The 17054-nt window shown below is 43.3% G+C and overlaps 1 protein-coding gene across 1 annotated transcript in view; it reads left to right on the forward strand.

The window, feature by feature from the left end:
* Positions 1-3414: 3414 nt before the first annotated feature.
* The window catches only part of LOC126234476 (serine/arginine repetitive matrix protein 2-like), an 894711-nt gene continuing 881071 nt past the window's right edge, over positions 3415-17054 (forward strand). The window contains exon 1 of the mRNA XM_049943200.1: positions 3415-3528. Coding sequence (XP_049799157.1) covers positions 3454-3528 — 75 coding nt within the window. The 5' untranslated portion in view covers positions 3415-3453. The remainder of the gene's footprint in view (positions 3529-17054) is intronic.

Here is a 17054-nt window from a genome sequence, read left to right on the forward strand (position 1 = left end):
GTTCATGGTCACTGCACATGAGGCAATGAAAGTAGCAATTGCTGATTTGTTTCTAGCACTCGATGCCACGTAGCTCTGCGCGTGGGGTTACTAACGTGCACTTCGTGGCGCGTCTTCTACCACACACGGCTGATTTCCATTCGCTTTAGCGTTCACTTTAAAGAACGTAGGTTAGGAGAGATGAGTACAAGGAAAACAACATGTTTGTTGAAGAGGAAGTGACTTATCTTGGCAGCGATACAGCAGTGACTGCTTTCCGCTCGCTGCCTGCGTCCCTCGGTTACTTACGCTCAGCTATCCGAAGTACACTACTGGCCATTAAAATTGCTACACCAACGAGAAGAGCAGATGATAAACGGGTATTCATTGGACAAATATGTTGTACTAGAACTGACATGTGATTACATTTTCACGCAATTTGGGTGCGTAGATCCTGAGAGATCAGTACCCAGAACAACCACCTACGGCCGTAATAACGGCCTTCATAAGCCTGGGCATTGAGTCAAACAGAGCTTGGATGGCGTGTACAGGTACAGCTGCCCATGCAGCTTCAACATGATACCACAGTTCATCCAGAGTGGTGACTGGCGTATTGCGACGAGCCAGTTGCTCGGCCACCATTGACCAGACGTTTTCAATTGGTGAGAGATCTGGAGAATGTGCTGGCCAGGGCAGCAGTCGAACATTTTCTGTATCCAGAAAGGCCCGTACAGGACCTGCAACATGCGATCGTGCATTATCCTGCTGAAATGTAGGGTTTCGCAGTGATCGAATGAAGGGTAGAGCAACGGGTCGTAAAACATCTGAAATGTAACGCGCACTGTTCAAAGTGCCGTAAATGCGAACAAGACGTGACCGAGACGTGTAACCAATGGCACCCCATACCATCACGCCGGGTGATACGCCGGCGGTGACGAATACACGCTTCAGATGTGCGTTCACCGCGGTATCGCCAAACACAGAAGCGACCATCATGATGCTGTAAACAGAACCTGGATTCATCCGAAAAAATGACGTTTTGCCATTCGTGCACTCAGGTTCGTCGTTGAGTACACCATCGCAGGCGCTCCTGTCTGTGATGCAGCGTCAAGGGTAACCACAGCCACGGTCTCCGAGCTGATAGTCCATACTGTTGCAAACGTCGTCGAACTGTTCGTGCAGATGGTTGTTGTCTTGCAAACGTCCCCATCTGTTGACTCAGGGATCGAGACGTGGCTGCACGATCCGTTACAACCATGCGGATAAGATGCCTGTCGTCTCGACTGCTAGTGATACGAGACCGTTGGGATCCAGCACGGCGTTCCGTATTACCCTCCTGAACCCACCGATTCCATATTCATTGGATCTTGACCAACGCGAGTAGCAGTGTCGCGATACGATAAACCGCAATCGCGATAGGCTACAATCCGACATTTGTCAAAGTCTGAAACGTGATGGTACGCATTTCTCCTCCTTACACGAGGCATCACAACAACGTTTCACCAGGCAACGCCGGTCAACTGCTGTTTGTGTATGAGAAATCGGTTGGAAACTTTGCTCATGTCAGCACTTTGTGGGTGTCGCCACCGGCGCCAACCTTGTGTGAATGCTGCGAAAAGCTAATCATTTGCATATCACAGCATCTTCTTCCTGTCGGTTAAATTTCGCGTCTGTAGCACGTCATGTTCGTGGTGTAGCAATTTTAATGGCCAGTAGTGTATTTTGACAGTTGCGTGTGCACAGCCGTCCGAGACGCGCATGTCGATCAAAACATGCCTTGCGCGCTCCTGCGGCTAACCGCACTCACGCATAACGTGGCATAGCATTGCTCTGGCGTCTCTCCCACGCAGTCCCCCGGCCCCGCGCCATGAGATGAGCTCTAACTGCCCCTCCCACCTCCCTTCTCTCCCCCCCCCCATCCTAGCACCGTGCCCCGGCGCAGGCAGTCCCGTCGACGCTAGCTAGGGTCGACCCTGCCGCCGCTAATCGACTCTGCTCTCACGCACGCCCCCACCTTCAAAGGCGCCGCCCAGAGGCCCACATCACACTCAGTACTCGCTGGGAGGGCATAAGCCACGGCACGCTCACGCCGTACTCCGGGAAGGCCTCTTCTGCGCATGTGCGGAGTCATCCTGGCGCCAGTAGAAACTCGTTGGCTGGTGTGGCGGTCAGCACATCCTCTAACAGTGCTTCCTTCGTGTTTCCAAAGTGCCTCGGAGCAAAGCATACTCACTGTGACTCTACTTAATCCATCGTGTGAAAAATATGCGACTAAAACAAACCTTGCGTGTGAATAGTTCAGCTACTCCAACTTGAACTTTATTACGTTTCCTTTCATCTCTTGTTCTTCACAAATATCTCGTAGATATCCTACTCGACGTTTAACGGACGAGTGAATAGTGGATATTATTTTTGGATACTATGTCACTGTTCAGGTTATCCTGGACTGCACGACACATCATCTGTCATAGTGAAGTTCCCAGAATGCACCTTGTGGGACTAAAAGAGAACTCGACGTTCTGCTCAACATAGTGGAAGGACTTGTTGCTGTTGTTCCTGCGAAGGATTTGTAACGTACAGTATGTGTATTGTTTATGGAGTCCTTTCCCGATCGAGTGTATGTTGATGTGTTCTCCTGAAGGAATTAAGCTGCTCATTGACCTTTCACCTGCTAACAACGTTTGAAATTGCCTTGCAAAGGAAGGCAAGTGGTCGAGCTCCACTGTCTCATTACTTCCGCATCTGTGGATTCTTATTTATAACCAACAAATGAGCTGCATTGCTGACTTTTGTTCTGTGATACAATCTGTGAGATTCGGACTGTGAGTGGTACGTTTGAAAAATATAGTTCAAACATTCAGCTTCCATTCGAGGGAACGATGGGTTTGCGTTACGTGGACGTTGTGGTGCACATACATTAGACACGCCTGCTAGGAAATGTTTTCATATTTGCGCTGAGTGGAGTAGTAACATAGCGAAGCCTGTTGTTTTCAAGCTTCATGTGCAGTGTTCTACCGTCAAATTTGTGCACATAATGTCCGCTTCTTGAACTGCTCAGCTCGTCGCATACTGATTTGTTTACGAACGCAGTGTACCGGGATTTCCCGGTGACATAATCGTGATTATAGCCATTTACGTGCCAGTCAGTTTTGCTGTTGGCCGCGGCAGATCTGCATTGCAGAAAGCCTCCTGACTGAACGACTACGCCAAGATATTTCTCTGTCCCACTGGTTGCCCCAACGGACCATAGTGTGCGCGCCGCGTCGTAAAGGCAGCTGAATGAAAAGCCAGCTGTGAGTGACGTCACGGCGCCCAACTCGGCAGCGCGGACCAGCCGGCCTGGCCTGCCCCCACCTGCGCGTATCGATCAGCTGTGGCGATAAGCTGCTCTCGCAGCGATAGCAGCCGCGACCTTGCTCGTCTGCTGGCCTGCCGGTCACTGGGACGAGTGGCGCGCAGTGCCACGCGGGCGCCATGCGGGAAGGCGTCGAAGACCACATCGATGATGACGATGCGGCCGCTGCCGCTGCCGCCGCCGTGGAGTCGCAGGTAACGCTTCGGCCGTCCGCTAGAGTTCTGTCGCGCTTAAGCTCCTTTTACGCAATCGACCTTCTTGGATCAATCGACTACTCGTGGCGTGTGGGGCTACTGCAGCGCCTGTGGGATTTTATTCCTGTACTGACTCTCGCCTATCAGCTGTCACGAGTGGTTGTATTTGCTCACACCTCGGTCCCAAAACTGGTCGCTTTGTGAGATATCTCTGCTGCAGCACTGCCAACTTTAAAACGCAGCAGTGCATGACACCAATGTTAATTCCCAATTTCTACACCTATCTGCTGTTATTTTATTAAGGGAAGGACAAAATACTGTATTAATTATTTTGATTGTAAATATTACAAAGCTTATCATATTGGAGTTCTGAGCTGAGTTCCCATGCTTGCAGAAAATAATAAATAATTAAGGATGGGTCTGCCTTTTTGCGAGTACATAAATTATTGTTTTGCTTTTAAACACCTAAACATATTTCTACACCTACATCTACGTGATTACTCTGCTATTCACAATAAAGTGCCTGGCAGAGGGTTCAATGAACCACCTTCAAGCTGTCTCTCTACCGTTTCACTCTCGAACGGCACGCGGGAAAAACGAGCACTTAAATTTTTTTGTCCCAGCCCTCATTTCTCTTATTTTATCGTGATAATAATTTTTCCGTATGTAGGTGGGTGCCAACAGAATGTTTTTACCAAATTGTTTCATAATCAGTAGATTTTTCATTTATTTTCCTGAAATACATACCTGCAGATTATGTTTAGGTTAGGAAATATTTTACATCGTATTTTGTTGTTATTTAAATCATATGAGCACCTTATCTTTTAATTTACATTGCGTGTGTGCTGTGGCTGACAACCGAAATCAGCTGCAGGTCTAAATTAGCACCACATGTCATCTGCAAACATGAGAGATGATAGGATATGTACCTGAACATATCTTTTAAACTGAATTACAAACAAAATTCAATGGAGACGATATCCTAAAATTTCTCATGTTTGCAGGTGACATGGTCTACTAATTTAGACCTGTAGTTATTTCGGCTGGCAGCAGACTCACACAGTGTGAAACAAAAAGTAGGTAGCTTTTATAATTTAAATAACTATAAAACCCAGTATAACATGTTTTCTACCGTCAACATAACCAGTATGTACGTCTTTCAGGAAAATAAAAGAGCAACCCACTGAGGATGCCACAACTGTGGTGAAACGTTTTTGGGTGTTAAAGCAAAACTCTAATTTATGTACTTGCATAAAAGTGGAGCCATCCTTAATTCATTATTACCGAGCTTGTTTAAACTCAAAACATTCAAAATGTTAAGCACCGAACGTTAACATAATATCATGTCATCATGAAGCTAATGTTTCAAGGAATCATATCTACCTAATCCTTTTGTTTAAGTCAACGGTTTTTTGTCAGTATTAACAATCTCCCGGGAAAAGTATGTTAGAACTTACACATTTCACCCTGAACGGTTATATTCCCATCTTTCTAAATAAACATAGAGCCTTTTAACACGTTCAGAAGGTGAATTAGGCATTATTATTTGGATGTTAATCGCGGTCATACAACAAACTAATGTCAAATGTTGGCCAATGACAGTTGACGCTATAATGGATCACGTATTTATTAAAGAGGGTATCCATTACGATGATTACTATTTGAACTACCTGGTGGTAATATTTTAATATCAATACAGCTTTCTACTGATACAGCTAATAAAGTTAATGTGTGAAAATGATACTTCGTCTCCAAACTGCTGGTTCGATTTTGTAACAGAAACTAATAATTGCAAATTATTCTGGAAACTAGTTGATAATGTGGAATGTGTAACTCATTACAAAATCTACCATTATGCCTTCTAAATATATACAAATCAGTGTACAGTTAAATATGATCTATCTCGAAATGAAGTATAAGGATTTTATGCAATCAGGTATGCATACATGAGGAATTACTTGTGCTCTACGATTATTAACCATAGGAGCACCAAGTTATTTTAGGCTACGTGGAGCACTACGCAAGATCAAAATTTTTCCGTGTTACGAGAGGCTATAAATCTTGTGACACGTATTTATTTCCAATGTGAGATTAGTTTAAAAGTGCATTACAGGTAAAAACATAATGTTTATAACATGTAGGGTGTCCAAAAATATGCAAGTTAATATACTGTTGTTCTCAGGTAAAAGGTATAAGAAGCAACAGTGATCAAAACTTGGACAAGGAAAGTTTCTATAAACTAGACACGTAATGCCGGCCGCGGTGGTCACTATGCTGGTCATCGCGGCACAGTTCGAAGTGGATCTCTCACTAAAGAATATACTTGCTGTAGCTGCGATTCACAGTCATAACAAACTTTTTGAAGGACATCATCATTACGCTAGTGACTGTAATAATTTCGGCCTGAGGCCATTATCAAGTGCTGATATTACGGCTTTAAGCCATGTCAACGTAATTTAAGCTGACACATTTGTATGTCTTTTTTTTTCATTATTGAGTTTCGCTTCCCCCCGAAGGGGGCGGGATGGCAGCAGCTTAGTACGCCGCTCTTCAGCCTACAGACTTTGTTTTAAAAAGATGAAGATAATAAATAATATAAAACAGGTGATAAAATCGGAGACTTAAATGGTAACATGGCGAAAAATCGTGGAACTTAAAACATAGAACAAAGAGATGATGATGCTAATAAAATGCATATGAAGCAGACAGGTAATATAATAGACAGACAATTAAAAAACACGGCGACAGTCTGGTTTCTGTTCGGAAAAGACATAAAATTTACACCCAGCAACAGCATGGTTTCTGTTCACAACACTGTGGAAAGACGAACAACACTGAACATTCACTTGAACACTGCACTAAAAAGTTGGCAAATATGACATACCACAGCCGAGAGCAGGTGGGGGGAAACTGGACAGATGATGGGAAAAGAAAAAGGGGGGAAGGAGAGGAAAAGCGAAGGGGGGAGGGGGGGAAAGGAGGATGAGGACCTATAAGAGGGGTGGGGGGTGCTGGGCAGACGTGACAGGGAGTGGAGAAGGCAGAGGAGGGTAATACAAAAGGACTCGGGGGGGGGGGGGGAGAAGGGTGGTAGGGAGAGGTTAGGTTGGGAGAAAACAGGATGGAAGGGGGGGAAGAGGGAGCCCAGGGAAAGGATGGAGGAGAGGAGGGGGGGTGAGGATCAGTGTTGATAGGAGGGATAAATGGAGGGAGAGAATGCATTATCCGGGAGGGGGAGTTGATGGAAGCCACCTTGGGAAAGGACATGAAGGATGTAGAGATGGAGGGTAGGGGGGACACAACAGTGAAGGCGTGGCAGGGGGTGGGGACGGGAGAGGAGAGGAGCAACCAGGGGGTGAGGGGATCAAGGTGGTGTGAGGTGTAGAGTATGTGGATATGTTCAAGTAATAGGAGCAGATGGGGGAAAGGAATGAGATCATAGAGGATCCACGTGGGGGACAGGAGGCGTATACGGAAGGCAAGGCGGAGTGCATGACGCTCAAGGACCTAGAGAGACTTAGAATTTGGGGGCGGGGGAAGCAGATATCTAGGTGGGACTGGCATAACAGAGGATGGGTCGGATTAAGGATTTGTAGGAGTGGTGGATGGTAGAGGGGTGCAACCCCCATGTCCGGCCAGAGAGGAGTTTGAGGAGTTGGAGGCAGTTGTGGGCTTTGGATTGGATGGAGTGGAGATGAAGGATCCAGGTGAGGTGACGGTCAATGGTGAGGCCAAGGTAGGTGAGGGTGGGGGAGACGGACAGGATTGGCGCAGACAGTAAGGGAGAAATCCAGGAGCCGGAAGGAGCCAATGGTACGACCTACGATGATTGCCTGGGTATTGGAAGGATTGATTTTCAGGAGCTACTGGTTACAACATGTGGCAAAAAGTTCAAGATGATTCTGGAGAAGGCGTTGGGACCGTTGGAGGGTAGGAGCGAGGGCGAGGAATGCGGTGTCATCGGCATACTGCAAGAAATGTAATGGAGGGGGGGGGGGGGGGGGTTGGGGCATATCTGCTGTGTACAGGAGGTAGAGTAGAGTAGAGGGGAGAGGACAGAGCCCTGGGGCACACCTGCAGTGGGGTAGAAGGTGTGGGAATTGGCATTATAGATAGTCTGTATGTCATTGTCAATCCTGTTAAATACATTCGTGTCGTTCTTACACAGTGTGAGCACACGTATTCAAACATCGTAAAACAACATAATCTGTAAATGCACATGTTCTTTAACCCATCAGTAGTCACACATGCATTGTCACTAAAGACAATTCTGCTCCAGTCAACGAGATTTCAGGCCGAAAATCTCGAAATTTTTACTAATTTGAAAATGACATACTCAGTTAAGCTGTCAAATGAACTAAGCGATTGTCGTAATACAGCGTTTTTCGAAGTTTTTCGTGATCTGTTATGTCTATTACTCCAGTTTTTTCCCCTTTTTTTTCACCGTCAGTACCACTAAGTAGTTAACAGAACATATCACTTCAAACAGTCAGAAGAAGGTATGTTCACATTGGGAGTGCCCCTCTTGGTCTATTCAGTTCTACAATGAGGAGTCACTACGTAAGCTGTTGAAGTGCGTGCAGTTGTTTATAGCAGTTATTCTGATCTTGTAATTTATTTCCGCATTGCTGTATTATCCCCCTTTGTCTCTCTTTATACACATCATCTGATGGTGACTTGACCAGCGCAAATTCCTAAGAAACTAGTAAAAAGCGAAGGTTACTGATGTATGTAAGATGTGTAAATGAACAGACCCCCAGAATATCAAATGAGCATCGAGGTTTTGCTATAAGACAACGAGATGATGCAGTTTCAGACCAAGTACGCCGGCTTCAAAGAAGAACGACCATTAGCCATGATGCGTGAAGCCATCTATGTCGAATGCGGTATCTCTGGTGCCTATAGATAAATTATTTTGGCCGTGGCCTTCATTAAGAACTACAATTTTGTTTTGCTGGATTATGATAAGTGTAATAGTAGAGCAACGAACTGTCGTGAAGTTTCACATGAAACTTGGAAAAATTCCTACTGAAACCTATCTGTTACTAATAGAAGTGTATGGGGGAGACTATTATCACTTATTTAGCTCCTGAGTGGTTCAAACGTTTCGAAGATGGACGAGAAGACTTTGAAGATGACTCACCCCCGAGACTTCCTTCAGTATCAAAAACGGATGAAAATGTCGAAAAGTAGGTAATCTGATGCGTTCTGACTGTCGGTTGAGTATTCCAAAGATTACTCAAACTGTAGAAAATGAAAAAGAATGCGTAAGACAAATTTTATGTAATCAGTTTAAAACGATAAAAGTGTGTGCGAAATGGTGCCGAAAATTCTCACGATTGAACCAAAAAAAGCGCGTGAAACTTTTTGTACTGTCACTTTGAATTCCAAGATCCTAATTTTTTAGAAAAAGTAATAACTTGTGATGATCTTGGTATTTCACTTATTATCCAGAAGCTAAGCGGTAATCCATGTACTGGAAGGGCTCAACTTCACCGAGAACGAAAAATACTCGAACGAGCAAATCAAGATTCAAAGTGATGGTGATTGGTTTTTTTTCGATATTCGTGGGATTATGTATCTTCACTGGATTCCAGAAGGTCAAACTAGTAATCTACATTGCTTCCTTGAGAATTTTGCTCAACTCTGGGAAAATGAGATAAAACGACCCGATCTGTGAAAGAAGAAGTCGTGGGTCAAGACAATGCACCGGCTCATACCGCATTGTCTGTTAAGAGGTTACTAGCGATGTGCAGCACCCCAGTGTTAAGACCACTCACGTTACTCGCCTGACCTAACACCGTGTGTATTTTATCTACTCCGCAAGATCAAATCTGCATTATAAGGAAAAAGATTTCAGTCCAATGACGCAGTGAAAGAAAATGCGGCACGCATCTTCGAGGAGTTCACAGAGGCATACTTCCTATAATGTTTCCATCAGCGAAAAATTTTCAAGAACGTTGTAGGGATAGAATGGGCTGAGTATACTGGCGGTGACAGTAACTAAGCATTTATGTTTTTGAAATAAATTGTCTTACAGCAGTAGTCCCGTGATTTCACAGACACATCTCGGATCTAACGTCCGCTTACTGCAAAATTATTAGGTGTATTCTACGTTCGAATGTAATAAATATTCTTTTTTCAGAAAAGCTTCTGTCCACAGATCAGCAAGAAATTATAAAGCACCGCACATGCGAAACGCAGTTCTCCATTTTATGGACGGACATCTTGCGAGTCATGAATGAAGGGCAACACGTGGAGTCCATATTCTTAAAGAAAAGCGTTTGACACTGACTGTTAACGAAGCGTCGAGAGTACGAGATAGCTTCTCAGATGTGTGAGTAGTTCGAAGACCTGTTAAGTAATAGGACCCAGCACGTTGGGCTGGCTGGAGAGAGTTCATCAGAGACACGGGTAACGCCAGGAGTGACTCATATACGTTCCCTATATACGTAAACGATCTGCCGGCTGCGGTGAGCAGCATCTTGCGACAGTTTGCTGATGATGCTGTAGTGTCCGGTGATGTGCCGTCGTTGAGCGACTGTCGGAGAAAACAGGATGACTTAGATGTAATTAGCTTTTGGTGCAATGAACGGCTACTTGCTCTAAATGTAGAAAAATGTAAGTTAATGCAGGAGAGGGGGAGGAACAATCCTGTAATGTTCGAATACAGCATTAGTGCTGTTTTGCTTGACACAGACATGTCGATTAAATATCGATGCGTAAACGTTATGAAATGCAGCGAGCACGGGAGGATGTAAGGATGGTAGTACGGAAAGCGAATGCTCGATTCCGTCTTATTGCGAGAATTCTAGGAAAATGCAGCTCATCTACAATGAAGAGTCAAAGAAGCTGATATCTGAACAGGACGTTGCAAGGCATCCCGGATATGTTCAATAGTATTCATGTCTCGGGAGTTTAGTGGCCAGGGGAAGTGTTTAAACTCAGAAGAGTGTTCCTGAAGCCACTCTGTAGCAGTTCTGGAGGTGTGGGGTGTCGCATTGTCCTGATGGAATTGCCCAAGTCCGTCGGAATGCACAATGGACATGAATGGATGCAGGTGATCAGACAGGATGCTTACGTACGTGTCACCTGTCAGAGTCGAATCTAGAAGTATCAGGAGTTCCGTATCATTCCAACTGCACACGCCCCACACCATTACAGATCTCCACCACCTTGAACAGTCCCCTGCTGACATACAGGGTCCATGGATTCATAAGACTGTCTCCATACCCGTACACGTCCATCCGCTCGATACAATTCGAAACGAAATTCGTCCGACCAGGCAACAAGTTTCCAGTCATAAACTGTCCAGTGCCAGTGTTGATGGGCCCAGGCGTGGCGTAAACCTTTGTGTTGCGCAGTCATCAAGTATACACGAGTGGGCCTTCGGTTCCGAAAGCCCATATCGATGATGTTTCGTTGAATGGTTCGCACGCTGACACTTGTTGATGGCACACCACTGAAATCTGCAGCAATTTGCGGAAGAGTTGCACCTCTGTCACGCTAAGCGATTCACTTCAGTCGTCGTTGGTCCCGTTCTTGCATGATCTTTTTCCGGCATCGGCGATGTCGGAGACTGGGTGTTTTACCGGATTTACACTTGTGAAATGGTCGTACGGGAAAATCCCCACTTCATCGCTACCTCGGAGATGCTATGTCCCATCGCTGTGCGCCGACTATAATACCACATTCAAACTCACGTAAATCTTGATAAGCTGCCACTGCAGCAGCATGAACCGATCTGACAAATGCGCCAGGCACTTGTTGTCTTATATAGGCGTTGTCGACCGCAGCGCCGTATTCTGCCTCTTTACCTATCTCTGTATTCGAAGATGCATGCCTATACTATTTTCTTTGGTGCTTCAGTGTGTAATGGAGACCATCCATAGAACACTGGTGCGCCCCATTCGTGAGTTCTGCTCGAGTGTTTTAGAATCGCACCAGGTCGGGTTTGGATTAAAGGAAAAGACCGAAGCAATTCAGGGACATGTTGCTCTATGTTTATTATCGATAGGTTCAGTCAACACCACGTATTAGGAGACGCGTTGTGAACTCAAATGACGACCTCTACAGGGAAGACGACGTTCTTTTCGCGCTGCGCTATTGAGAAAATTTAGAGAACCGGCATTTGTGGGTGACTGCATAGCGGTTCTGCTGACGCCAACATACATCACGTGGAAGGACAGCGAATGCAAGATAAGGGAAATGCGAATCGTACGGAGACATATAGACAGTCGCTTTTCCGTCACTTTATTTGCAAGTGGAACAGAAAAGAGAATGCCGATAGTGGTACAAGATTCCCTCCGCCGTGCACCGTATAATGCATTGAGGAGTATGTAAGTTGGTAGATTTAGATCAAAGAAGTCGTACCCGGCAGTTGCACCATTTGTACGACCCGAGGCTGAAGTATTAACTAAAAAAATTAAATAATACTTTCTATGGGAACATTTTAGGTTAGGCTAATTCTGACTGTCATGAATGTTAATGGAAGTAAAGAAATAACCGTAACTAGTTAGTCACTTTTATTGATATTGCCAGTACATATTCCCGAGGATTAAATTTCCACCTATGGGGTGAAATTATTCAAAATAACAAGACAGACAATGAGTACACATACTTTCCAGGACAATTTGTGGCACTGTCAGACAGCAGAAAGATGCTTTGATTACAAAGGTAAATAGTAGTGTAACTGGTTATACCGTTCAGTGATCGCAGGCTCTTTCTCGAGTCTTGTTTACTTTAAGTATAAATTGTGATAAAATAAGATTGTGTGTTACTAACTAACAGGTGTTACGAACGTATAATGCATTGATGCTGCCAACAGCGCTTAATTTTACCTGCATCTGCATCTGTATTCCGGGTGTCACTTTACGGTTTGTGCCGAAGGGTACCACTGTCACTCTCCCCCCCCCCCCCTTCCCTTTTCACCTTTCCCTTTTCCCTCTTCCCCCTCACTGACTCCTTCTCATGTGATATGTCAGTTGTTGGCATGACTCTATTTTCGTACAGAACTGAATGTAATATTTTTTTTTTTCAAAATTTAGGGGGCGTTCATTTTCAGAAAACTACTTAATAATTCTTTGGAGAAACCATTTACTAACGTTTCCGTTGCTTTCTCTCATATGGGATTTACTGTAACACTAGTATCGTCTCCAAAATTACCAGTTTCATGTGTTGAGTACGAAGTGGAAAGCGATTCACATATATGAGGAATAGGAGTGGACCCAAACCTTAAACCTGTGGGACAATTTTTTTCCCCCAGTGTCTAAAGCCTTTACCTTTCTAATATTGTCTGAATTATTCAGCACAACCTTTTGCAATCTGTTTGTTATATATGATTTTAAACGAACTAGGTATAAAGCCACCTATTCTATAAAATTGAGTTTTTCTTGGAGAATATCGTGATCTACACACTCCAGCGCCTTGGAAAGATCACAAAAAATTCTAATTGGTGACACATTATTATTTAAGGCTTGTACTGTTTGATGAATAGATATATAATTAGCATGATCAGTCCAGCAACCTTCCTGCAATGGAGACTGTGATGTGCTAAGTAACTTCTGCACTTAAGTATGGAACTACTCTTGAGTTCTTCACCCTTTCGAATCTTAGGAAAAGGAAGTCAGTAAGGAAAATGAACGATAATTGTTTGTCTGTTTTCAGAATTTCTTCATTGGTGGACGAATTAGACTGAAGCGCCAAAGAAACAGGTATAGGGATCAGTAACGGATTTAAAAATTTTGCGCCCCTAGGCACACCATATTACATCCGCCCCCCCCCCCCTCCGAAAAAAAACAAAATGTTTTAAATAATAACTATATTCCGACAAATTCACAATTGCCGTTCCGTTTTGAGTGGGAGCACTGTGAGCTGTTTCCGTACTCTGCTATTCGTTGTTCTGAAGGACGCGTCAGCGGTCTAGTCGCGCTCAATCAAAATGTAATGAGGTTCCTGAACTGAACTTGGTGTACGGCAGCGGATAAAACAAACAAAAACTGCATAGGGTTACACATTCTTCTGTTGAAAGACAACAGAAACGAACACAAGAAAAATAACTTTTCTTTTATGGCCCAAAAATTCAGCAGAGCGAGTAGGAGACAACGGCTTTTTGTTATACATTCACTTTTAATATATTATTTTACACGAAACCGTTGAAAATGAAAATAAAAAAATTGTGGTACGATCTAAAAATTGAAGCGAACGTGTCTTACATTAGAAATTAGTACGTACTTTTATAGAGATGCGTTTTACGATCTAATAACTTAAATGTGTAGCAGATAAAGAAACACGTTAGGTATTAATAATTGAATCTATAGGAAAGCGTAAGAAATGAAAATCAAATAGATATTTCGGTGCACGAACTGATAACCAAATACAGACGAACAAACACAGAACTGAATTTGCTACTACATAATTTTACAGACTAGTGTGTAAAAATCAAATTCATTGTATAATCTAGTAGTTAACGTGTAAAGCATTAGGGCCTGTGTAGCTAGACGCTGCATAATAAGTGTACACAGTACCTTTAATCCATCTAAGGGCTGAACAGTTTTGTACTGCAGCTACTGCTCTCACCGTAGCTCTTTCTAACGGCATTAGCAAAGCTTTTACGTATTTCTCGACAGAACTGAACTACGTTATTTATTAACACTTTTTCATCCGAGCGTACTCTTCGATAACGTATATTTCCGCAATAACTGAACATTTCAGCAGACGCAAACAATACGGACCCGTTGTAATACAGGGTGATTCAAAAAGAATACCACAACTTTAAAAATGTGTATTTAATGAAAGAAACATAATATAGCCTTCTGTTATACATCATTACAAAGAGTATTTAAAAAGTTTTTTTTTCACTCAAAAACAAGTTCAGAGATGTTCAATATGGCCCCCTCCAGACACTCGAGCAATATCAACCCGATACTCCAACTCGTTCCACACTCTCTGTAGCATATCAGGCGTAACAGTTTGGATAGCTGCTGTTATTTCCCGTTTCAAATCATCAATGGTGGCTGGGAGAGGTGGCCGAAACACCATATCCTTAACATACCCCCATAAGAAAAAATCGCAGGGGGTAAGATCAGGGCTTCTTGGAGGCCAGTGATGAAGTGCTCTGTCACGGGCTGCCTGGCGGCCGATCCATCGCCTCGGGTTGTTGACGTTCAGGTAGTTACGGACAGATAAGTGCCAATGTGGTGGCGCTCCATCCTGCTGAAATATGAATTGTTGTGCTTCTTGTTCGAGCTGAGGGAACAGCCAATTCTCTAACATCTCCAGATACTGCAGTCCAGTTACAATAGCACCTTCGAAGAAAAAGGGACCAAAAACTTTATTGGCTGAAATGGCACAGAAAACGTTCACCTTAGCCGAGTCACGTTCATACTGAGTTGTTTCCCGCGGATTCTCAGTGCCCCATATACAGACATTGTGACGGTTGACTTTCCCGTTAGTGTGGAAAGTTGCTTCATCACTAAACACAATCTTTGAAACGAAAGATTCATCTGTTTCCATTTGAGCAAGGATAAAATCACAGAAATCGATTCTTTTAATCTTATCAGCTGCAGACAGTGCTTGAACCAATTTCAGACGATAAGGTTTCATAACTAACCTTTTTCGTAGGACTCTCCATACAGTTGATTGTGGAATTTGCAACTCTCTCCTGGGCTGCGAACAAATGCTTGCTGGATGCGTGCTACATTTTCATCACTCGTTCTCGGCCGTCCAGAACTTTTTCCTTTGCACAAACACCCATTCTCTGTAAACTGTTTATACCAACGTTTAATACACCACCTATCAGGAGGTTTAACACCATACTTCGTTCGAAATGCACGCTGAACAACTGTCGTCGATTCACTTCTGCCGTACTCAATAACACAAAAAGCTTTCTTTTGAGCGGTCGCCATCTTAGCATCAACTGACGCTGACGCCTAGTCAACAGCGCCTCAAGCGAACAAATGTACAACTAAATGAAACTTTATAGCTCCCTTAATACGCCGACAGATAGTGCTTAGCTCTGCCTTTTGTCGTTGCAGAGTTTTAAATTCCTAAAGTTGTGGTATTCTTTTTGAATCACCCTGTATACTACAGTATCAGTATGACTTGACTGTACAGCGCCGAGCGTCCTGGGTCATTCGGGTATTGTTTAGTATTGTTGGGCGCCTTCGGTCACGTCTGTACGCAAACGAGGTTTAGTTCCGCGTTCTGCCATCGGCAAACTGTAAAATAAACAGGTAATACGTAGTTTGTAAATTCAATGAATGTACTCTAAGTTATAATAAAAATCACATTGTAATATTTCATTTTTAAAACTAATATGAAGAAATAAACAAATTCACCAGTCAGCAAAGTTTGCGTCTAGCTTCGACGGCAGAAAACTATTTGATTATATCTTCATATTTCAGACGGTTGTCAGTTTTGCACTACATTGAAAAATGAACGTGCTTCCCGACAACAGCTTGCAGCACTAGTGCCTACTAAATTCAAAGAATGTGCTGCACAGGGCACACAATGCTCTTTCGGATTTCGTTCTTTAATGCGTGCCTGAAAACCAATGTAGGTTTCTGACATATTACTTGCCTTGTCATATGACTGGCCTCTGCAGTCAGTAATATCAATGGAAAATGTAGACAGGACTTTTAGTACAGCCTCAGCTAAGTTTTCTGACTTGTATCCCGGGTTTGCTAAAAACAGAAGGAAAAGTTCAACAGGTTCGCTATTCTCGTTCACATATCTTAATATGAAAAATAATTTATCAATATGTGGAATGGCTGCAGTAGAATCTACTATCATAGAGAAATATTTGGCTTGTTTTGTTTCACTTATGGTAATTCTTTTTATTGGTTCAGAAAGAAGCTCTATTATTTCATCACTGATTGTTGAAGGAAGATAACTTGTATGTCCCTGCCCTCGATTTCCATATCGTTCAATGTGCTCTGCGAGAAAAGGATCAAACTCGGCTATAAGTTCAAGTGACATCATAAACTGACCATTATGTAATGAATGGAATCTTTCAACGTGTCCACGTAGGGGAAGTCCACGACTTGTTAGCTTCTTCACTACTGTAAACACCCTTTCAACACAATGTGCCAGTACAGTTTTTCTGTCTCAACACATGACCCGAAATGGTTATCTATTGTTCCAAGTTACTTTTTTCTTGTTGCGAGTGATAACTCAGAATTTTTGTGTTCAAGTGAATTCTCATGATGAGATAAAATATTATAAATATTTTTCGAATCTGCAATGCCATTAGTAGCAATCGCTGCCTTACCTCCAAACAATTTACCTGATGCACGAAAAACATCATCAGTGCTACAGGAGTATACTATAAAATCACGCAAAGTTGATTCACCATTTAAAAGTTAACGGCAAAATACACTTTTTTTCAAATATCTGGTTGTATCGCCTATTGATTTTCTAGAATTAGAAAAATCGCCGTCACGATTTTGATTAATGCCACTTTGTAAGAGAATGTCGATAGTTGATTCATTGACACACCATTCTGCAGCATCATCACTAACGAGGTT

This window comes from Schistocerca nitens, chromosome 1 (assembly GCF_023898315.1).
Source record: "Schistocerca nitens isolate TAMUIC-IGC-003100 chromosome 1, iqSchNite1.1, whole genome shotgun sequence".
NCBI lineage: Eukaryota > Metazoa > Arthropoda > Insecta > Orthoptera > Acrididae > Schistocerca > Schistocerca nitens.